Source organism: Leptosomus discolor, chromosome 9 (assembly GCF_034619465.1).
Source record: "Leptosomus discolor isolate bLepDis1 chromosome 9, bLepDis1.hap2, whole genome shotgun sequence".
Classification (NCBI taxonomy): Eukaryota; Metazoa; Chordata; class Aves; order Leptosomiformes; family Leptosomidae; genus Leptosomus; species Leptosomus discolor.
In genome coordinates, this window is record NC_141399.1 from 20,159,239 (window position 1) to 20,181,700 (window position 22,462).

The following is a 22,462-nucleotide window of genomic DNA, read 5'->3' on the forward strand; positions in this document are numbered from 1 at the left end:
AATTGCTTGCCATAACCAGAGTTAAGGAGCTTATCCCAAGTAGAACTAGAAGAGGTCCGGTCAGGGCCATAGTGATTGGCAGTCACAGCCCGAAGGGGTTGCAGCCCTTGGCAGACCTTTCAAGCCGCATCACCTGTACCCCTCCGGTCTTGCCCTCCTCCTTATTACTTTTAAGAGGTAAGCTTTAATCAAGAAATATTTCCTGGTTAAATTGGCAGCAATAAAAACCTCACCCACGGTAAATTGTGTAACGGCGTGGTGGCTTCACAGCAGCAAATGCACAAGAATTCCAGTCCGTTCCTCAGATAATGTCCTTGTCTTCCTCCTCGGGAAATGATATACCTAGAACATTTAGAATATTTTGCTCTTAAAAACAAACAACACCGGATACACAGCAGACATGCACTGTGTGTCTCCAGAGATTTTAGAGGTTTTGACTCCTTGTCAATCCTCCCATACATTAATAGATTAACCCTCTGTCATTACCAAATTATCTTTCGTAATAGATACGTATTCAAAACTATCCCTGTTCATTAATTCTACAGGAGTAGTTATAATGAAATTCCCACAGCAATTTATTTTATGTTCTTTGATGAATGCCTCTTTAAGTCTGTTTGATGGTTAGCTTAGTTTCTCCAGGCTCAGAGGTGACTCTCCACTCATTTACTGGACCTTTCACTCGCGACACGTGTCTATCCTTTTTCAGCAGTTCTTACAGCCGTTTCTGTAGTTAATAAAACAAGAAATGGTCCTTCCGATAGGGGAGATAGGGTTTCTCCTTTCCATGTTTTTATCAAAACCTTATCTCCCTGTTTTAACTGATGAATTGCAAATCCTAATGGTGGTGTTTGAGCCATCATACCAATCTCTCTTAGCTCTTTTAAACTTTTTCCAATGGTTATTATATATTTTTGGATGCTATGATCTTCAACTACATTGTTCCCCAAAGACATCCCTTGGGAGTAAGGCATGCCATATAACATTTCATATGGTGATAATCCAGTCTCACTGTGTGGCTTAGTTCTTATGTTTAATAGTGCCAACGGTAAGCATTTTGTCCAAGGCATCTGTGTTTCAATCATTAGTTTAGCCAATTGCTGTTTTATTGTTCGATTCATTGTTTCTACTTTCCCCGAGCTTTGTGCGTGCCACGGAGTGTGATATTCCCAATGAATACCTAATGGTTGGCATAATAATTTTATTATTTTAGAAGTAAAGTGTGTGCCCTGATCAGAATCGATGTACTAGATTATCCCATACCTAGGTATCAAGTGTTCTAATAAAATTTTTTACCACCATTTGTGCCACAGATTGTGCTACAGGATAAGCTTCTACGCATTGTGTTAAATGATCTATTACCAGTAGGTATTTTATCCTTCCTACCTTGGGCAACTCAGTAAAATCAACTTGTACTCTTTCAAAAGGTCTGTAAGCCATTTTCCTCCCTCCTGTGGCTGTTTGTTGAAACACCTTTTCATTTATCTTTTGACAAGTTAAGCAACCTTGTGTGATTTGTTTTGCTATTTCAAAAATCCCAATACAGCCAAATTGTTTAAGGAAATGATCACTTAACGCCTTTGTACCCCAATGTGTTTGTGCATTCAAACGTTCCAATATTTGTCTAGTATAGTCCTTTGGAAACATTTCTTGCCCGTTGGGCAGCATCCATTTTCCCTATTCTAACTTAGCTCCTATTTTCTCCAATTTTTCCTGTTCCTCAGCAGTAAATAAGATCCCTAAAATGGACTGTATTTCCTCACAGGTATAAGTATTGGGGCCTAAGAGTTGGTCCAGCTTTTCAGCTATTCTGAGGGGATCATCCAATAAGGTCCCCCTTTCTTTCTTGAAATTTCTTACATCTGTGGTATTTAATGGGACTGCCACAGATCCGATGCCTCCCTGATTGCCTCCGAGGGGTACCTCTCGTAAGGGATATAGAGAAGTTCCCTCAGATACAGCAGTCCTACTTCTTGTACATGCAGCCAGAGGTTGGTCTAATTCTGGTGCTGTTGATGGGGGAAGTACTATGGGCACCAGGGGGGCGGGAGCCAAAGCAAGAGGTGGATTGTTAAGATACGGAGGCAGTAAGTTATCTAGTGGCTCCCACTTATCTCTTTCTTTTTCTTTTTCATTTTTATGATGTTCTCTTTCTTCTCAAAATTCTCATCTTTACATTTTTAATGTAAGTATTGAAGCTGGAAAATGACGTGAAGTCCTGATCCATAATCCTGCATAATCACTTTCCTCCTGACTAAAAGGTTCCTTTAAATTAACATATATTTAAGGCCTGGCAAATCCAGTCCTCAAAAGATCCAGAACAGGCCAAAAGGCATGTAGTTTTTAAAGGTTTCTTTGCCCATTCAACCATACAAAATTGAATCAATTTTAATTTACTTTTTCCTTTTCTGGGGCCCCTCTCATTCCAATTTCTAATGATTATTCCTAATGGACTTTCTAATGGTATACCTGGTAATTTGCTCCCTTTTTCTGGTCCTGGGTCTTCAATTTTTTTCTGACCCATCTAGGAATTTTGTTGTGGCAATTCCTACAGCCCTTGGTTGCCAGTAAGAGTGTCTTGCAGGGGGTTTAGGAACTATCACCCACCCACGAATCCTATAGAAATCGCTTCAGTCCTTCACCGGCCAAGTCCCTCGTGGGAGAGTTGAACCGCGGTTAGAAGACCTCCACAATCACTTCGGAACCAGGTTCCGTCTCAATCACACTCTCACACACAGAGGCAACCGAATCCCACCCAACTGAATGGTATACACCTTAAATACTTACGACCCCATCGTCTTCGTTTGGATCTTCGCGCGTAGAATTACGGGCAAATCAAACTGCTGCAGCCGGCAAGGGAGCCTGTAAAAATCAAATTCTTTGCTTATCTCTATTTGGGTTCAGGATGGTGTTAGTCCTGACCCGACCTGATCAGGAGCCACCGTATGGTGGGGCGCCCCTCCTAGATCAAGTCAGAATTCAGGAATTAAGACCCTCCCGGACCAGCCCCCAAATTGTGATAAATAATTTTGTCCCAAATCAGGTTTTTAAACAAAGTGTCCAATTTATTGAGTGAATAGAGATAAGCAAACAGCACTGGGTGTGCCGGGAGTCTCTGCTCTACCAGGACGCACCCCATGAAAAACAAAGCAACTTCTTTTATAGTCTAGCATTAATTACATATTCATAATAGGCGTGTTCTTTTCCAAGGAGCTAGCAAGACACATCGGTTCATATACACAAAAATCACACACATTAATCAGACCTCCTGAGAAGGGCAGTCCCACGGTGATAAGTTCCTGGGATTCACCCACACCTCTGGTGATTGGTGATAAATTCCCGGGATTCATTTACACCTCCGGTGAACGCTCTTAATCTTCCTTGCATTAGTTGAATCTTCCTCCCTGAGCACAAGCCAGGGCCCCTTTTCTGATGCAAATTCCTCTTGTAAGGAGCAATCCTGTAGATGTTTCCTCAGCGTGTAGATGTGTTTCCTTGATATCTGGGGCTTTGTCTCCTCGGTGTTAGGCAAGATGTTATCTATTTACCAATTTTGATCATCAAATAGCTAAAACATTCTTGTGGGGGAAGGAAAACTCAGCGGAACAAAGATCAATACGAATCAGATAAGCACATTTCACATTTACTAATATCTATCTATAGATATATAGATATATAACACAAGGCAGGAAAAAAACCAACCCACTGGTTTACACTGACTCAGAAATACAACCTGACACGCTGTTAGGGTGGCAGTAGCAGTCCGATAAGACGGTGGCTGCAGTCCTCCTGAAGCGACGGATGTAGTTCTGTTGAAGCAGCGATCTTGTAAAAGGGTCTGGTCTTCCTCCGAAGGTCCAGTGGTAGGTATGTAGCTCTTGTCGTCTGGAACTCCAGTGGGGGAAAAAAACTCCTCTGGGAATCCAGTGGAAGAAGGCTGCTAGGGTGTTCGAGATCTCAGGTTTTATTTAGCATGGACTGCTTGGCTCCTTCCCCCTGGGCAGAGCATCTCACAATCGGATGGGGAGTCGTGAGGCAGTTCCTTGATGGGCCATTAACAGGAGATAGTCCAGGAGGGAGTTATCTATGGGTCATGCGGATAAGTCATTGTTGTGCCCAGTAACAGGAGATAGTCCAGAGGGGGGAGGCAGGGAGCACCGCCCCACCTGGTCTCAACAGCTCCTGAAGATGGTAATAGAATACTTTTTTCTTTTGGCACATTTTACACTGTAACCTAGGACAGTGCTGTGTTGCCTCTCCTTTCACATATGCACATCACGCCAACTACAAGCAAGTGTAAAGCTAAGCCAAGGAACATACATTATTTAGTGAGGTACATCTGTCCAAAGGAAGCTGCTCTTACATTTATATGTTTTATTCGAATTAATTACATATCATCAGTCGTTAACGGGTTTTCACTGGGATGAATGTACCCACGTAGCAAATTAATAAAATCAGATACAGAATTCCTGCAGTTGGTGGTTGAAAAGGCTCCCTCCTGTTTTGTTTGGGAATGATGCTCTGTGGGTGCTCATTTTTGGCACATGCAGGAGCCCGGTATGCCCAGGTGCAGGACAGCCTGTGCAGCAGCTACTGCTCTGCTCCCACATTCCCTGCTTCCCTCCAGCACTGCTGAAAATCATGTCCCATTGCAGTCACCCTTCTTTCCCCTTCGTGCGTGAATGATTTCCAGACTCAAGAGCACCAGTTTGCTCCTCCAGACCTTGCACCACCACAAATGCTCCCTTTCAGATACTTCATTCCCATCACCTTCCTCATCCTTGCCCCACGTGACTGGGACTCCCACAGGGACCAAAGCCCCTGCTTGCCGCCCAGGCTGCAGACCTCTGTAACAGTCAAGGCCTCCTTCTGCATGCGTTTCCAAATTCTTCACCCCCATTTGGAGATCACTATGAGGAGCGCGAACGGTTGTTATACTTTGAGGTTTTGCATGACTCACTCAGGCTCTAGTTTGCGATAATTTCTCACTATTTCCACCCTAATAAGAGCTATCAGGGTCCTGTGGGTTATCACCCATATGCCCATTAAAAGCACCATTATTGTCATTACCCAGAGCTTCCCAATCTATAGACCCAGACAAGCTGCTATTGGCCGCTGGTTGTGCCATGTGGTCCCCGAGTGTCTCTGTTTTAACACACAAGCATTAAAGCATCCCTTCCTACATCTGAACTTCCACGCGGTTCTCCAAGTTCTTGAGCAGCTCCTCTCCCCTGGTTTGCAGAGCCCCTAGACCCAACATGGAGGGGCTTTCTGGCAGGAGGAGGCTGTTAGAGGCCCTTTCTAAACAACACAACTTGCCCTGGGTGCACGTTCCCTCCCCTCACACCCGTGCACTCACCAGCGCCGCAGTGGTCGTCCCCACCTCCACCATTGCCGAGTGCAGCACTAAGGACCAGGGTTCCAGCAAGCACGTCCCCCACACCTCTCCAGGGTTTCCTGTGTTGGAGACAAGGAAATGCATCTTGGACAGGTCTTTCGCTGCCTTTAGAAGTTGTCAACTGTTTCAAGCCGCCCTTCACCTCCAAATCCTCCTATCTTCAGCTTCCGAATGTCTCCCGTTTTCCCTCAACTGGGGTACTTGAAAGTGAAGTTGGGGCCTGCTCTCTGCCAAGCAAACAGGAAAGCAGCGGTGGGTGCCAGCCAGCAGCTCCGGCACCACCCTCCTGCCCATCGGGCACAGGATCCACTCCCACTGGCCGCCTCCATCAGCACTGTCCTTATCTGCACAGGCCACGCTCAGCCTTGCCACCCGTGGTCCCTGCCGGGCTCACACACACACACACACGCACACACTTCTGCTGTGCTTCAGTCAAACCGCCCCCATTACATGTCCCTGCCCAGGAGCTGCTCCTGTGCTCCCTGGAGCTACACAGGCAGCACTTGCTCAAAATGGCTCTTCCCCTGAGAAACAAGAGTCCCTTGCAGGCCGCTACACAGCCCCTGACACCCTGGACCAGGATTGCTATGTCCCCACGAGGGTCCCCAACACCACTGCCACCAGATCCAGCCCATCCATGCTCTGCAGGGAGGAAGAGGAGGGCTCTGCCCCGTTTGGGAAGCCCAGATGACACCTAGCGTTAGTTAGACCACCTTTAGCCATTAAGCTCTTGCTATTACTTAAACCCAGTTGTCCTTGTGAACAGCCAGGACGAATCCCACACAGGTCACTCCTGCTCCTGAATTTCACCCAGGCCTTGGGGCCGTCCCTGCTCCCAGGTCACATCCTGACCCATGAGTATGCAGCACCATGAGCATCTGTCCCTGAGCTGGCAGGGAATGCACTGCAGGACAGTGGCACTGCTGGCAGAGCCATCGAGTGACCAAACCTGTCCCAGCCCCATTGACATGGCTGCAACTCTCAGGAATCTCATCAGCAGACAGCAAAACACAATGGGAATCTTCCAAAGCATCACACACTTTTAAAACATACCATTTTAAGCAAGAGACAAGCACTGACAAATTTTCAGTTTTATTAAAAAAATTCTAGCAGCAAAACCTGTAACAATTCCAAAAAAAAAAAAAGACCAAACCCTCAGAACAACATGACACAGAGAGAAAGAGAGAGATGGAGAGAGACAGGCATGGGTTTTTCTCCACCATTCACTCAAGTTCCTTATAGCGCGCAAACATGACCCTCCTGACGGCGTCACGGTAGGTCTCGTTTGACTGCCTCTTGCTGGGCTTCCCTTGGGCCCCCAGGCCAGGGCCTTTCTTCCGATTTTCTGCCTGAAAACAGACACAGCTTGTGTTAGTGCTTTCTCCTCTTCGCCGGCTGCCCGTAAAGAAGAAGCTTCCCCTGGGCTGCTTCAGGACAGCTGACTGCTCCCGTTGGATCCAGCAGAGGAGGAACAGCAAGTGCACCGTGTTCCTCCAAAAGCTGTTTGGGAGAAACCATCGGCCCTTTGCAGGCAACAAAAACATAGCCAGCAAATGCCTGTTGAGAATCGAACAACAGGGATCAGCTGCAGAGACCAACACAAGCATACGGTGGGGTGGGAGCGGGCAGCCAAACAGGCAGCACTGGCAGATGAGAGGCAGTCGTGTGCGAGCAAGGATCGAAACACAGCAAAGGAAAGTGCCAGCAAGAGAGCTGGGCTCCCGGGGAGCTGTTTGCAGTCAGCCTGCATTTGCACAAGCTCAGTTGTTCTCTCCTCTAATAGAGCTCCCACAGGCTCTGGTAGCTTACTTTGAATTTCAACCAGTTTTTAACAACTGGCTTTTGCAGTCAGAGTCTGAATTATTTAGTAATACCTACCTAGAGTTAGCCCAGGAGAGCAGGCCCAAGGCTGAAAGTTTCTCTTTGCTTTTAAGTCCAACTTATCTGAATATCAGCAATACAATCAATTAGGTTGAGAGATCAAAGTCCTGTGTGGCACATGGCTTTGCCCAGCATGACTTGGAAGTGGGAAGAAAGCACATCTCTAGGGCTTTTTTGGGAAGCCTTTATAGGAATTGTACGAGGACTGTGCTTTGCAATCAGCTCCCCCATCCAGTCCAGGGAGCCCTGATTGGAGGTCAGACCTCCCAGTGTGCATCGCTGGAGCTGGCTCTTCGACAAAGCCCGTTTTATGGCCACAGGAAACTCTCCGTGAGGACTAAGCAACAGCTGGGGACAGTTCCTGCTGCACTGAAGAGGGAATCTTGCCTCGTGTGTGTGGGCTCAAGCGAAAACACGTCTCAAAGCCTCAAATATTTGCCTTTAACAATACACTCGACTGCAAGCTGAATGTCACAATGTGAGCTGCGCTGCAAGTAGCCTGCCCCTCGGTGAAGCACTGACACCGTGGCAGCGAGGCAGCCAGGCAACAAACCTGCTGCCACAGGCTGTGGCAGCCACAAGGACAAGGGGCTGCTCACACGCCCCTGAGCAAAGGAAAGCAATCCCTGCCCCAGGCCGTTTGTCAGATAAAGCCTCCGCACAGAATCAAGGTCCACTGAGAGACGAGCCTGTCCCAGAAGGCAGGATCTACCCAGTCCTGCCTATCCCTGAAGCCCTTTGCTGCTGGGGACTGTGCTCCTTATCAGATAATGTAACCTGGTATTTCCTTCCGAAGTCCAGAACAGCAGCGAGAGCCTCACGAGCAGAGCAGACAAACACTATCATGTGCCCTGTGGCTTTGGCTTTGCTCACGCTTCACCAGAGGAGGCTCACCTTTTCTCCCAGCTCACGTGGCTGCAGAGCACTGAGCTGGTGACCTGCTCAAACCCCAGCCTGGCGTTGGGCAGGTATTAATCAGATGATTACACGCTCCTTAGTCACTGTTACTCTATTCTCAACCCCTCCAGATCCATATAAACTCTAATCTTTTTCCACTGCCAACATACTTGCAGCCCCTCCCAGCCTGCAAAGTTAATTAGCACACACATATTATTCCATCAAGCAGGCGCCAAGACTCGCAGCCCGACTCTTGTTCCGGCTGGGAACTCCCTCCAGCTGTCTTGGGAGACATTACCAGCTGCAGGACAGCAATGTGTTCTGAAAGGAAGGGAAGACTCACCTCCATTGGCGATGCTGTGCCCTGCTGGTTGTGGCCGAAGCCTTTCTTCCACCCTGTGGACTGAAACATTCGGGTCCCTTTGTTGTTACTATCCATCCTTGGGTCATAGTCACTGCAAAAGAGGCAGAATCAATTGTCCGGTCTTGCAATGCTTTGAACACATGCCAGGGATTTTTAGCTCTGCTAACAGCACCTTCATTGACATTCCAACCTCTCCTGAGGTATACCCAAGGCGCTTGCAAGAAGCACACCGCCCAAGGAAACTAACATGGTGGATTCTGTGTGCAGGGCTCAGACACCTTTGACCACATAACTCCTTGTCTGACCTCAGGGGATAATAACCAGTGCACAGGAAATGAGCTCCAAAATATTTATGGTACAAGCAAGCTAGAAGCATTCTGTGTTTGCATTTCTTAATGTAAATTTCAGCAATAGCTAGAAAGTGAAGACTAATTCCTGCTGCTCTGTTAGATCTTTCTTTTCTCCCAGTGCTGTCGTCATCAAGCTCAATAGATACGGTGTTGATTGGGACACCTTTTCTCCCACCTGGTCGTTACTAATCCAAGACCACTGACTAAAACCCATAATTTTGAAAACCACTCAGCACAAAAATAGCTTCCTTCAGGCAAGTTCTACTTTCTGGCTGCTAATGACATTGTACACAAAACTGCTTTAGTTTATCCACAGCTATTCCAGGAAAACAGAGGAAAGAGACGATGGGGACTTTTAGACTGCAAGACATGGAGGAAAGGTCTCCTTCCGAGGTGCTGTACCAGAAGGAAACAGGCACATAACCAGTTTTGTCCTCAACACATGCCTAGCAGTTCCTCAGCCCACTGGAACACGTGAGCTCGCAGCAGGCAGGCCTTTCAAGAGCTCTGCACAGCACGCGCTTTCTTCCTCCACCTACTCTGAACGAGATGGAAACAGCTTCTAGTGTTCCTCTGAGTCAGTGGAACAGATGAAACACAGCTTTGCTCTTTCTTTCAATGGCTAGATGCCAGGACAGGAGGACACCAAGTGCCTTAAGGATGAGGTGGATGGGAACAGGCTGTATTCTGCATCCTGCGCCTGGCCAGGCACACTCAACCCCCCCATCTCACCCCTCCAGCACCAGGGAGCTTGTCTCTGCTTTCCCCTAAACCCTTGTTTCCACACCTGCACTACACACCGCTTGTCCTCTCCTGCCCTCTCTGAGAAGTCCTGCAGCACAACAGGCTCACACTTTGAGGAACTCTACCCACAAGAATCACAGCCTGTCTGGCTGTTACTCTTGCAGATCTCCCCCACCGGCTGAATCCTGGTCTTGGTGTGCCAGCAGCGCACATGCCATCCCAGCATCAGCAGCCCCAAAGAGATCTAACCAAGAGCAGCCATTACCTCTCTGAATCCCGGTCATATCTGAGTCGTTTCCTCTCTGGTGAATCCATCTGCTGGAATCTCTCTCTCCGGTCATTTCCTTTGTCTTTGTATCTCCCCTTCATAACAGAAGGAACAAAGTAAGTATGGGAGCTACAAAGTATTCAACACTCCACAAGAGATCTCTCTGCAGCCAGGTCTCATCTCATCTTCAGCTGGCTGGAAATCTGTCCTGGGGACCCACAAAACCTGGATGTTTCCAGGACCCACAATCCTCTTATTCTGTCCTGATGGCATCTGCTGAGCTGATCCAGACCTGGTTGCAGCCTTCCAACTATGGCCCAGGAGCAGCTCTGCTACCTTCTGAGCAACAGATAGTTACAGCTCTCCCATTCTTGCCCAGGCAGCAGCAGCCCATACACTGCAACAATTTTAGATGGAAATCTGGGTCCCACGTAGCCCAGAGCCCAACCTTGACTTGCAGGACAACAGAACTGCATTCAGACCCTTCTGGGAGAAGGGAGACCTGCTCTTAGAAGTCACAGTACTATCTACAGGTCCAAATGCAGAGTACGTCCACAATTCAGTCCTCTTCTGATGCTCAGGCTGCAGATACAGGTACCTAAGTGGAGAGTCTGCGTGGGACCAACATCTCCCTAATGCAGGATCACTAAGACAAGTCTGCCCACCACCACAGACTCACCTCACGCTCTCTCTTCTCCAAATATGCCAGTTCCTGCTCAGATCGTTTGATCTTCATATGTATCTCCAGGTTTTGCTGGAAGGAGGAAAACAGAAATCAGTGTCAGCAGAAGATACAAGCTGTCAGGGTCATTTGCTCCACCTGTATGGAGTACAGGCAAAGCAGCATGCTCTTGCATCTGGACTATATCAGATGCAACAGCTTCTCTTGCAGCCCAGACTACCTGCTCCCTGACAGAGGCCAGGAGCCCTTCCTCTCCACATAAGGAAGGCAACTAGTCCTATTTTAACTTGTGTGCAGTTCGGCCCTCCTAGAAGCAAGAGCTCAAAGGCAGTGCAGAATATGGGAAGCATGTGCTAAGTTCTCACTGCCATTACACTCGTGTGTGCCAGCATCCCACTCTCCCCAAGCCTGAGCTATCTCACTATGGCTTAAAAAGTCACACCTTGATTTTATAGCACTCCCATGGCAGGAACAAGCAGCTCACACAATGCTTTGAACAGTGCTGTGATGGGAACTTTGCCTGCTACTGTGTTGAATTCAGCACAGCTCTTCCCACCCAACCATCGCATGTCTCCCTGCAGATCACAAAGCTGCCGAGCCAAAGGCAGCTTGCAGCACACACACAGCCTCCCAGCCACCAGCTCCCCCGTACCTTGTGCAGGTTGGAAAGCTGCTGGTGCTTGATGAGCACTTCCTTGTTGGGAAACTGCCTCCTGCACAGCAAGCAGGCCAGCTTGTTCCAGTCGGTCAGCTTGTCATTGCTGGCCTTGGCTTTCCTCGGCTGCTCTTCGCATTGTGCTGGTGGGTGGGGAGGCGGTAGCCACTGCACCTGTGATTGCTCCTCCTCTTCCTCCTCCTCTTCATTGTCGCTGTCTCCTCCATACTCTCCCAGAAGTCCTATCAGAGGGTTCACTACCTTGGGCTGAGGGAAGAGGCAGAAAGTGTGACAATTTGTAGCATCAAGCCTGCCCTGCCATGCAGGGCTCTGCTTCCCAAACCAATCTCCCCACGACTTTTGTCTCTGTTCCAGTGCAAGAGCCAGAGAGCAGCATCCCAGCAGCACAGGCAGGGAATGGAAAGAAGCTGGCTGGCCAGCAATTAAACACCACAGAGTAGAAGCCCTTCTGTTCTCTAGACAGGTTGTGCTTTGGTGCCAGGCTTTCCCAATCTGCCACATGCCTAAGCACAAGAAGCTGACCGAAGCAATGGCTATTTGGCAGGGAGTTGCTGCCAGTCACTCCCTCTAGCAATGGAGATCAGCGAGGTTTGGCCTTCCTCAGTCTGGAGGTGGCTCGAAGAATTCTGTGCCCGAGGACTGCTTGAGGAAGGAGACCTGGCTTAAATGCAGGTACTACATTTCTCCATGCTAGAAGCCCTCAAACAAGCTCAGTTATCAAACAAACTGCCATTGCCATTCCATCTCCAATGCTCTCTCCTCTGGCACGAGAAACTGGCACCTCTGCCATCCAAGGTCAAGCCCAGGCTTTGGTGAGCCTCTCTAGCCCTGTACCCAGACTCAAACAAGGCAAACCCCAATCCTATGGAGCCACTTACTGGGGCTGCACTCTCATCCTTTTTCACAGAGGGAGGTAATGGTTTTTTAAAGACATCTTCTGCAGAGAACTTCTCTTCTCCAGTCTCATTCTGAAACAATCAAGATGAGGTGTTAAGACCACCACAGTATGGATGCAGTGCATGCAACAGCTAAGCACTAGTTTAAACAGGCCTCCAAGAAAACCAGGCAGTTGACAGAAATGAGGTAGTGTTTTTGGTGGGAGACATTCTCTGGAGCTATGCCCTTGGTTTCAGGGACAGCTGCAGCAGCCCACCATGCTGTCCCAGCCTGCCCCACTCTCACTTGCTGCTAGACTGTGATGCTGACAGCAGCCCCAGCCATGCCTTTGACCAGTGAGGGAGCTGGGGGAAGGCCATGTCACATTTGGACACCTCTGTGTGTGCGCAAAGGACCAGGTGCAAAACCACCCCCACAGCCAGATAGCTTGGGAGCAGAGAAATCCACTCCAGGAAAGAGCAGGTTGGTGTGAAGCTCCACATCTACATGCTTTAAAGAGAACTGGCCTGAAGTCCTGGACATGCTCTAGTTTAGCGGTTCATTAGCTACTCACACTTGACTGGGGAAGACAAGTATGACACAACATCTTACCAGGCCTGCACCCTCATCCTTTTTCACAGAGGGAGGCAATGGCTTTTTGAAGACATCTTCTGCGAAGCACCTCTCCTCTCCAGGCTCATTCTGAAAAACCCAAGATTGGGCATTAGGCCACCAGCAGCACAGGGGTCAGAGTGCACAGAGCAGTCAGGAAGCCACTTCTGAGCATCCACGGAAAAAAAGCAGCTGGGAAAAACAATGGGAGGACTTCTACTGGAGATGCTTTCACCCACCATTCAGACAAGACCATGTTTGTGCTAGGTCAGTGCCCTTGAAAAACAGCATCCTCCATACCAGATGAGACTCCTTGGCTGGCTCAGTACCACCCTCAGGGACAATTAGACCCCTCAGGTCCCAACTGCCCAGGACTGGTCACGCCACAGAGCATATCCAGACCAGCAAGCAAGGAGGAAAACAAAGTTTCTGCATTTGTGGCAAAATCACTTTTACCAACTCTCCTGGCATTCCTTAGACCCAGTCACTATCACAGCACCGGGCTGTGCTGAAAGACCAATGCTCAAACATCACTTTGGGCAGCTACTCCCAACCAGCAGCTCCTCACACTGGGGAGACAGTGCCTGCTCACTGGGAGTAGTACTGAAGGGCACTGTCCCAGGACTGGGGCTCTGGGAGGGACGGCACAGGACGTATCTGCACTTCATCTCAGTTCACCTTTGCAGTCCATCTGCACCGCCTGCCTCATCTTCCTGCCTGTCTGTGATGTCTGGAGGGAGCAGAAACTCCAGTTGGGGGAGAGCTGACTCTCCATTATTATCTGACTTGGTATGTTTAAACATCTCTGCTATTTTCTTGTTGGCTCTGTTAAAATAGCTGTGTGCTTACAGCTTTGTGAATGAAATGCATGTCTCAGTTACCTGGATATTTCCGAATCCTTTACCATAAGGAAGGGATGAGAAGCCCTGACTTAATGTGACAAGAGAAAAATTTCAGGAACTTATTCCCACCTGAACGGACAACAACCATGTTCCTGGCCCGCTGCTGGCCCCATGTATTTCATCGTTTTCTCTCATTGTCCCTGCCTTTTTGAATCCTCTATAAATGACTCTCTATTTTCTAACCTGTCTTACCTCAGCCTCCTGGCCTCAGACCTCTGATCATTCTGATGCCTGGATGGATTTACCTTAGCAGAAGTACTTTTCCCTTTCTCCTTTTTGTCCCTACTGTCCCGGCCGTATGGCTCCTTCCTTTCACTTGTCCGTTCTTGGCTCCCATGACGTCGCCTTCTGCTCTCTGTAGGTGACGAGGAGGCTTCTCGGTCTATCGTGACTTCTCTCTGAAAGAGACATTTGGAATAGACTTAGCCGAACCCCTGCAATCTTACTATTTGGCTTATTGTCCCTAATGGGCTGGGTAGACCAGCACAGTAAGAAGGGACTGCAGAGCCTCAGATAGCTGAGGACAAAGGCTTCAGAACTTTCCTGCGGCACAACACAGACTACCACAGCCAGGTCATCAGAGCACTACCCTGCTTGCCCAGAACACGGATATCTCCAGTACCACAAAAACAAGACATTAGTCCCAGAGAATCTCTGCTGATGGCTCTTTTTTGGCACCCTTGTAACTATTGCTGGCTGAGGTCAGGGAGCAAAGAGACCACAGATGAAAACAGAGCTCTGCTGTCCATCTTTTAACATAGAAAGTCACATATCACACATCTTCAGTAAAATCTAGCAAGGATGCTCTGCCCATGAGTCTACTCAAAGAAGAGACCAAAAACCCTTCAAAGGCAGGGCTCCAAGTGCCAAAGAGGCAGCTACAGTAACCAGTTCAACACACAGCTAATGGCTTCCTAGCCTCTCCTTGATATTTTGGAACATGTATCCCTTTTATACAGGTCAGGACTGACTGAGAGAAACAAAGCCACCTCTATACTGTTCTATGCCAGCCTCTCTTCAGGATCTAGCTGCAAAATCTCTCCAGAGAAGGGCAAGAACAACCTGTGTTCCTTCCCAGAAGAAGCTTTCTTCCCAGACACTCACCTGAGTCCTGGGGTCATAGTATGTCCCAGCTATGGGATCGTAGTAATTCCCAGTTTCAGGATCATAAATGTATGTGGACACATCTGATGGAGCTGAACAGAGAGACAAGAGTTAACAACACAGTCTTCCAAAGGCAGAACTTGCCTTTTACAAGGACAAAAGCATGAGCAAATATTGCACTGATGAAAGGATCAAGAGTGGGAAAGAATAATTTTTCACTCCTGGCAAGGGAGGTATGAGTATCCTCACATCACTCAACCTATATCTTCTTTTCTTTAAGCAGTAAGAAGGGAGACAGGTTTGCACAATTCTTCTGTTTTAGGACTCACGCAAAACTTCCACATCAAAACAAACTTACAGGGGCTGTGCTGAGATTACCAGACCACAACTTGACCAGGCAAAGATACGAAATTCAGTAATTTCCCCAAGAATGGGATAATGAGTATCAGGCTCTGTGTCCACCCACCTCTCTGAACAAAGAAGATCTGTGCTCTCTCAAACAGTCTCCTGTTTGAAGTGATGACACACCCCACATCCCTTCTGCCCTGTGGGTGCATGAAAGCTCTGACAAGAAAGGGGAGCAAACTACAGGAAAAGCTGAAGACCTTAAGGGTAGGTCCACAAGGTGAGGAATGCTTCTCATTTCCAAAGTGTTATTAGACTGAGCTCAGCGATACTACATATAAGCTAGTAAAACAATCAGGATTATTCTTGCAGCTACTGGCACTGCTGCATAAAGTCTATTTTCTCCTGCCTCATCTAGTAATTGCCAGGCTGATTTTATCCCACCAGTTTACCACAACAAGGAAAAGCACGCAGCAAGTTTCCTTTATCTGCATGTAGTTTTGCACAGTAAGAGTAGAGAGAAACACATCATCAGATGGGAAAATGTGACTAAATAAAGTTGGCAAAGGAACTCAGAAGTGGGTGTAGCAAACAAACCTACTCTTAGCCTTTAAAAATATTTTGGGGCTGATTTCTACGTGTCAGTGCCCTTTTAAGGAAGAAAAGTCTCCACAGTAGGAGTGAGGCAGAGCTTAACTTACACTGTGCTCTGGTGCGTCTCTGTGATTCGCCGCCCCTCCTGTCTCTCATGCCCCTTCTGCCCTGGAGTAAGTCAACAACAAACAGATCAGAGACTCTTTGACAAACATCATATTGCTTCTCCTCCCTCTCACAGGCCCAAAGTTCAGGAAAACAGCTCATTTAGCTACCCTAAATAGAGCACAGGCATAGCTTTTCATCTACAGAGCAATGGACAGTGTTGCAAAGCACAAGACCTCTGTAGCTTCCATGAACCTTTAAATGAGATGTCATTTAAATCGCAATCAGTATCAAAGCCTCCATCCCATTCAGTATGGGAAGAGCCCTGTAGTCTATCAACAAGCACTAGAGAAGAGACATTCACTCTGTAAAAGCGTGGTATAGAGTGATCCAGCCCAGAACTCTCTCAAGCAGCATCTGCACTCTGAGCTGCACTTCTATGGACATTATAAACACAGTGTTAGGGGCAGAGTAGCAGTGCAGAACACTTTTGAGCATTATCATCCCATCTTCAAACACGCTGAACATTCAGCAGCCCAAAGGGAAAAAGCTTAACAAAGTCAGGCCTATAACCCCAAGTGTGACCTGCAGGGAAGCTGTGCAGACCTACCGGGCCATAGTAGGAATTGTCACCATGCTCCCCATAGTCATTCCTGTTGAAATAAAGATTGTAGGTTAATGCCAATCTGGCTTCACTTCAGTGTACTCAAAATGACCAGCAGGACCAATAAAGGCAGAAAGACCATCTTCACTGGCCATATGTTGGATTGTGCCCATCCCAGGAGACAGAAAGCCTTTGCAGATCACTGTTTCCACAAGAGTTACGACCACACTCTCTGCTGTGTCCACAAAGATGAATCTCTCCAACTGCTTTTTAAAAAGCTGAACCCATTAATGCCCTTACAACGGGATCTGATGGTGAACAACAATGAGAGGCCATGCAATATGATGATTAATCCCATGCTGCTCAATCACTGAAACTTCTTCTGATTCCTATGCCTTCACCTCTTCAACACATTTTTAGGTTGTAGGAACATCTGTGCTAATTCGCATGCCAATCTTAAAGGACCTGGCCTGACAACACATCTCTAGCCTCGTAGCACATCACACAAAGGACAACCCTACTGCCTCATCTATCTATACCTTCTCCTCCCTGTAGCAAGATTCACTTCCACCGTACGTCCATCAATGCAGATAGGGGGATCCAGATTCTGCAGTATCTTTAGCAACCTCAGTGCCTCCTGTAAAATGAAAGGAGAATTTCACATCCATGAGAAGAAAATATAAGCCCATTTCCCAAATCCAGCCTGGCTGAAAGGAAGGCTTTGTGCTTACATGATGACCACAGTAGGAGAGGAAACACAACACTTCTATCTAAATACTACCAAAAGATATTTAGGATGTGACAAAAAGCATAAATACATTGTTAGGTTCTGCTTGTCTTATGGCCATTTTTAGCAGCCCACTAGGGATTGTATTTTCCTAAAGCTGCTAGACAATGCAGCACTGTGGCTGCTATTGCCCCAAAGAGTTTTGGTGAACACCCTCTGGATCTATGCCAAAGCACAACTATGGAGTCTAGGAGTCACCCAGAACCAGCAAATGTGAACCCTCCAACATGGGACTGTCTGTTAATTATGATTCTTGCCTTCCACAGACAGAAACAATTTCCCTACAAACAAAATATCCGTGCAAGAGGTGTGGAAGTTTAGGAGGGTCTACAAAGAAACATACTGAGGCAAGAAACTCACTCAGCATCACAGCTTGTGACAACAGACAATCTTTGGCTCCTAAAGCCCAAGAGCAATAGCTGTATCAGATATTCCCTATACCCAGCCAGACAAGCAGAAAAGAGGACTCATTCCAGGACAGCCACCTCACAAGTACAGCTATTTCTCATATTTCTGTGGTTTCTCTACTTCTACAGACTATAGATGCCAACAGAGGGAGCACGTGAAAGCAGGAAACTACTTACAGCGTGTGAATCCAGTTCAATGAAGCCATAGGTCTGCCCCATCCGTCCAGCCTTGTTCTTCATGATGCGCACGCTGGATGTGGAGAGGCGCACATATGGGGCCAGGAGCCCCACAATCACTTCTGGTGCGGTGAATCGAGTAATACGCTTCAGCATAATTGCTGTGAAGCACAACGAGGGAGGTGGCCAGGAAAGAAAAAGTAGTAAAAAAAGATAATTCAGATCTAAGTTCATTGTGACAGCACAGGTAAAACTAAACGCACTCAAAGCAACAGCATGGCAGTTGAGTCTGGAAGCCATCACTTCTTTTCTCTCCACTGTGCAAGATGCTGAGGGCCTCCAATTGCTAACCTTTCCTTCCCAGAAAAGAGAGCAGAAAGTAGGCCTCTCCTCAGTGGAGCTCAGCCCAGGGTAACTTCTGGCCAAAGAGACTTTTGCTGCTGTGCTAAGCTAACTGCACCATCCTGAAGCCAGCTTGCCCTGAATTAAATTTCCTAAAGGCAATTTGCTAGCACCTTTGGAGCTGGACAGCCCACCATTACTTGATGCCATGGATTTGCACAACATGGAAACCTCCAGAGGCTTCAGTGAAATGCTGCCCTTTCTGCAGACTACCTCATGGAGTCCAAGCAAGAGGAATCCAAAATTGGGCTCTGTGCTACTCACTTCTGCTTCCTCCACCATCCTGTGGTGTGGCTTCCTCTGCTTCTCTCTGAGTAGGCAGCTCCTGGTGCTGGTCCACATCCCTTCTCTTCTCCTGTGGGGGCCGCCGCTCTCTCCCTTCATTTCTCTTCCTTGGCTCCTGTTCCTGAGGCTGACACTCCTGCTGCGGAGCAGGAACCGAGGGCTGAAGAGGCTGCTTTGGAGATCCTGGTTGTCCTGATAACTCTTGCTCAGGTTTTTCAAGCTTTGCCTCTGCTATCAAAGAGGAAAAATGGACTAGTTCCACATACAGTGTTTCAGCATCTGTTTTCCTTCTGCTATTTTCTGGCCACTGCAGCAGTACCTCTTATAAAAGGCTAACCTGTTCTGCCCTTTGCATATCCTGTCTCTTAACGCTCTGCAGACACAAGGTGTGTAAAGGACAAGCTAGATACTGCTCATCCTTCCATTGCCTTGTTTCATGTTGGGCTCCTTTACCCGACCTCTCTTGTCAAGAGACAAGAGGTGCTTTGGCCTCCTTTTAGCATTGGCTCTTGCCTGCGCAAAAGTGAATCAGGTATGGGTTTGGATACGTCCCTCCCATGTCCAGGACAACCTACATGGCAGTGATATCCTTACTATGCCTGATGTACTCTTGAACACCTATACCTGAGCAATGTCAACTAGTAACTGTCACCTTATCTCTATACTAGAGGAAAACTAGGTTCAGACCCCTGTGATCATTGAGTGAAATGCACCATAACACAATTGCTGTCTTTATCAGGTGTCTACTTACCACAGATGAGGCAGATATTATGTGGAAACACACTGCCCCCCCGTCTACCTATACAATACAGAGAAGATAAATCCCATCAAGTTTCTGTGCTTGAAGACCTCTGAAGCATCTGGCTTCAGTTCAAAAGAGATCCCTACATGAGCTTCTAAAGCTGTTGAAAGAGAAGCCAAAGCTGTGGGGCTGCAAAGTCAGACATCACCAGCCTTGCACCTGTTGTTGAAGCTTCCTCCCACAAAGAGAAAGAAATGAGAGTGCAAGACTTGGCACAGCGAAGCTTCACTCTTTAACATTCCCCAGAGCACCTCCCCACTCTCGTTCTGTTTGGGCAGTGGACAGCACAGCAGAACACATGACAGTTTTGTACATAAAGTGGGGAAAGCTGCACACTCAGTTGCTTGGCTGTCAGCACAGCTCATGTTGTTCAGGCCTGTACTAATTTGTCTGCTGTTTGCAGCGTGCAGAGTTTTGGCTACACTTCATAAGCAGAACCTCATGTAAAATTTGCATATGAAATCAGTCTGCACGTGCAGCTGCAAAAAATGCCCATGCAAATCACACAGACATGAGCACAACCCCAGAGATGGGGAGAGCAATTCTCTTACTGAATTCTTGCTCAGCTGATATGTCCTCTCCCTCAGAACCACCTCTGGACTCCGGGCCTGCTCTGCTCCCTGTAACAGAGGCATATTGAAGTCCATTTCAAGACCATTGGTCACAAAGCACACAAGAACTCATTCAAAGCTGCAGTAACAATTGTATATGTCTAGAGAGTCGTTTTGTTTCACCCAGCAAATTAAAGGACAGTCACAGAGAGGTTACCTTATTATACATTTTCACAACCAACAAAAGCAGGTCAGTAAGAAGCATGCACCACAATCTGTCTTCACAGCATCTTAAAGGCTCTGTTTAACTTACTCCTCAGCATTTTATTACAACCCACAATTGTGTTGGGCCAGGTATGAGAATTTTGCCTTCATAATGCTGATGGAGGAGCCACAGTGCAAGGAAAGCACAACCACAGGGACAGTGCTTCAGTAAATAAAGAGTTCTGCATCAGCAGCTATTTTAATGCCCTTCTGCCTGGGGTATGTGGGTAAGAAATGCAAAATATCAGAAGTCTGCTCAAAGATATAGAATCAAAGAGTGCCCGGAAGATCTGCTCATCCCAAAGAAATAATTTCCTCAAGGGAGTGTGTTTTGGTTCTCCTGCCCTCCAACCCCAAAAAGCAGAGGTGCTGGTGGGGTGAGGAGAAGCTCCTGGAGGAGCACAACAACTTTCCATGCACTTCTTACAGTCAGCAAGGTGAGTTCAGCAATTCAAATCCTGGATTCACCTCTATTCTGAGAGTCTCGAAAGAATAACACTAAAAACACGCAGCTGCATCTCCCAAGGAAGATGGGTTGAGGGGAAGCCACCTCTATGGCCAGCAGTACTAGCTCACAGTTCTGGAGGACATCCAACCTGTAATTCCATGGATGAAGGACAATGCCAGAGCAGTAAGAAGGAAAGGGTTTGTGCAGTGAGACACCTCTCCACCAAGCCTCACAAGAACAGAGAACCTGGTAGCAACACAACCGCATCTAACATCTTTATTGCGCACAGCAAAAAGGGTCTAAATGAAGCAAAACTAATAATCCTCCTACACAGTGCTCAGCTAGTCCACCAAGAGGGATGCCACAGGGAAGCCAGAAGAGAAACTTACTTGTCAGGGCAGATGAAACTTTCAACCGATCAAGCACAGGGTTCCAGACATACTCACCATCTCTTGGGAGCTTGCAATAGGAGCAGGAAGATCTGTAGCCCACAGTACACACCTTACACTGCAACGGAAGATGGACAGCATGAGGAAGTCGTGTTTTGAAGGCAGTGGGTACAACCTACTCCAGAATGCCTGACTCTGAAGTGCTTTCAGAAAGTAACAGCCACAGAAAAGTTACAGTGAGAGCTTGAGAGAGACAGGATGAGTAATGGCAGCAGGAGCCTTAGCTGGAATGGAAGGGAAATGCTCACATGGCTCACAACTGGATTGCCTTGGGAATGGGATTTTCACACAACTGAGCACAGATTTGTTCACACCACAGAGGTACTTCACTAGTCCTTGAGATTGAGACCCTTCCCCCTCTCAAGTGACGCTGGATGAAAAAGCTCCACACTAGGCACCATACTGCTAGCCACCCTGTCGTTTCAAATGATCCAGTTACCTTTGTATTCTCTAAGCTCAACTCACCCCTAAAACAGTGACAAAGTCCTTATCTCAGCTAAACTGTAGATACTGATGTAATTTGCTGCACAGCGACAGTCATTGAAGAGGTGTCTGCTGACCAAGAGGTAGAGCTGTACAGGCTCAGATAGTTATCCCACCCAGAGCTACGGTGGAAAGAGTCAAGTGCCCCCTCTCTGAACATAGCATTCCTAACTTCCTCTTTAAGCTCTTTGTAAATGCATTGCTTCTCTTTCATACAATTTTTTCTTTCTCTAACTGAAGCCCTGCAAATGCTCTGGGGCACAAGAAAGCTTTCAGGCCATGCTTGTGCACAGCCACAGTAGGGACACATGCTCCAGCTACTTCTCATTGCACAGAGAGCTGTTGTGAAACCACTGCTTGAAACTGCTGTCTCTACTTGATCTCTGGAGCGTTGCAAGCACAGATGAAGCACTGACCAACAGCTCTGCTGGCAGCTGGAGTGCATCCAATTAGCTTGGATGAGGGTCTTTGTAGCATAGTGTGATCCAGTGGTCAAGGTGGGAGGCTAACCAGAACCTATCTCTTCCTGTCCTGCTGCAACCTCTTGGTCTGCCATCAGTGGGAATGCAGGGAACAACCCTGCCCTTTGCTCTCGCAGTCCTTCCCAGTCTACTGCGGCTGAAAGCGCCTGTCCTGGGAGAATCGCAGGAAGGGCATGGGAACAAATCTGATCCTCAGACAACTGTGCCTCCCCAGAAATGGTCCAGTTCCAGTCTGTACTAACTGCTGCCTGGACTTGGACTCATATCCGTGCTTTCTTCCCTGCTCAAACCTAGATCAAAGGTTCCTGATTGAGACAGAGGTGTGGTCTGCACTGTTACACTGGTGCAAGCTCTGGTTACCCGGGCAGTGAAGGCACTTGCAGTTACACATGTGAAACAGAATGAAAGCCTGTTCCATTCTGGTTGGCATATCAGTGTCTCGTTTCGGTTTTTAAGGAGAAAGGATCCACACACTATCTTCCCCACATGTTAAAAGGGAACCACTGCATAGGGATGAAACTCCTCT

General features: G+C 47.6%; 1 protein-coding gene across 7 annotated transcripts in view; it reads right to left on the bottom strand.

Moving 5' to 3' along the window:
• Positions 1 to 228: 228 nt before the first annotated feature.
• RBM6 (RNA binding motif protein 6) overlaps positions 229 to 22,462 on the bottom strand; it is a 63,267-nt gene continuing 41,033 nt past the window's right edge. For 2 of the 7 annotated variants that reach the window (XM_086470562.1, XM_086470563.1), the window contains exons 8-23: positions 20,969 to 21,029; positions 19,811 to 19,879; positions 18,437 to 18,688; positions 17,771 to 17,931; positions 16,939 to 17,036; positions 16,406 to 16,448; positions 15,798 to 15,858; positions 14,752 to 14,843; positions 13,893 to 14,045; positions 12,746 to 12,835; positions 12,136 to 12,225; positions 11,234 to 11,503; positions 10,579 to 10,653; positions 9,897 to 9,994; positions 8,517 to 8,628; positions 6,472 to 6,744 (exon numbers count right to left, since the gene is read on the bottom strand). In XM_086470562.1, the coding sequence (XP_086326688.1) occupies positions 6,619 to 6,744; positions 8,517 to 8,628; positions 9,897 to 9,994; positions 10,579 to 10,653; positions 11,234 to 11,503; positions 12,136 to 12,225; positions 12,746 to 12,835; positions 13,893 to 14,045; positions 14,752 to 14,843; positions 15,798 to 15,858; positions 16,406 to 16,448; positions 16,939 to 17,036; positions 17,771 to 17,931; positions 18,437 to 18,688; positions 19,811 to 19,879; positions 20,969 to 21,029 (1,851 nt within the window). In that variant the 3' untranslated portion in view covers positions 6,472 to 6,618. Of the gene's footprint in view, positions 343 to 2,784; positions 2,860 to 3,726; positions 3,889 to 3,946; positions 4,082 to 4,152; positions 4,180 to 5,356; positions 5,455 to 6,471; positions 6,745 to 8,516; positions 8,629 to 9,896; positions 9,995 to 10,578; positions 10,654 to 11,233; positions 11,504 to 12,135; positions 12,226 to 12,745; positions 12,836 to 13,892; positions 14,046 to 14,751; positions 14,844 to 15,797; positions 15,859 to 16,405; positions 16,449 to 16,938; positions 17,037 to 17,770; positions 17,932 to 18,436; positions 18,689 to 19,810; positions 19,880 to 20,968; positions 21,030 to 22,462 lie in introns of those variants that run through there. The other 5 variants (XR_015183788.1, XM_086470565.1, XM_086470566.1 and 2 more) reach the window with 5 other exon arrangements.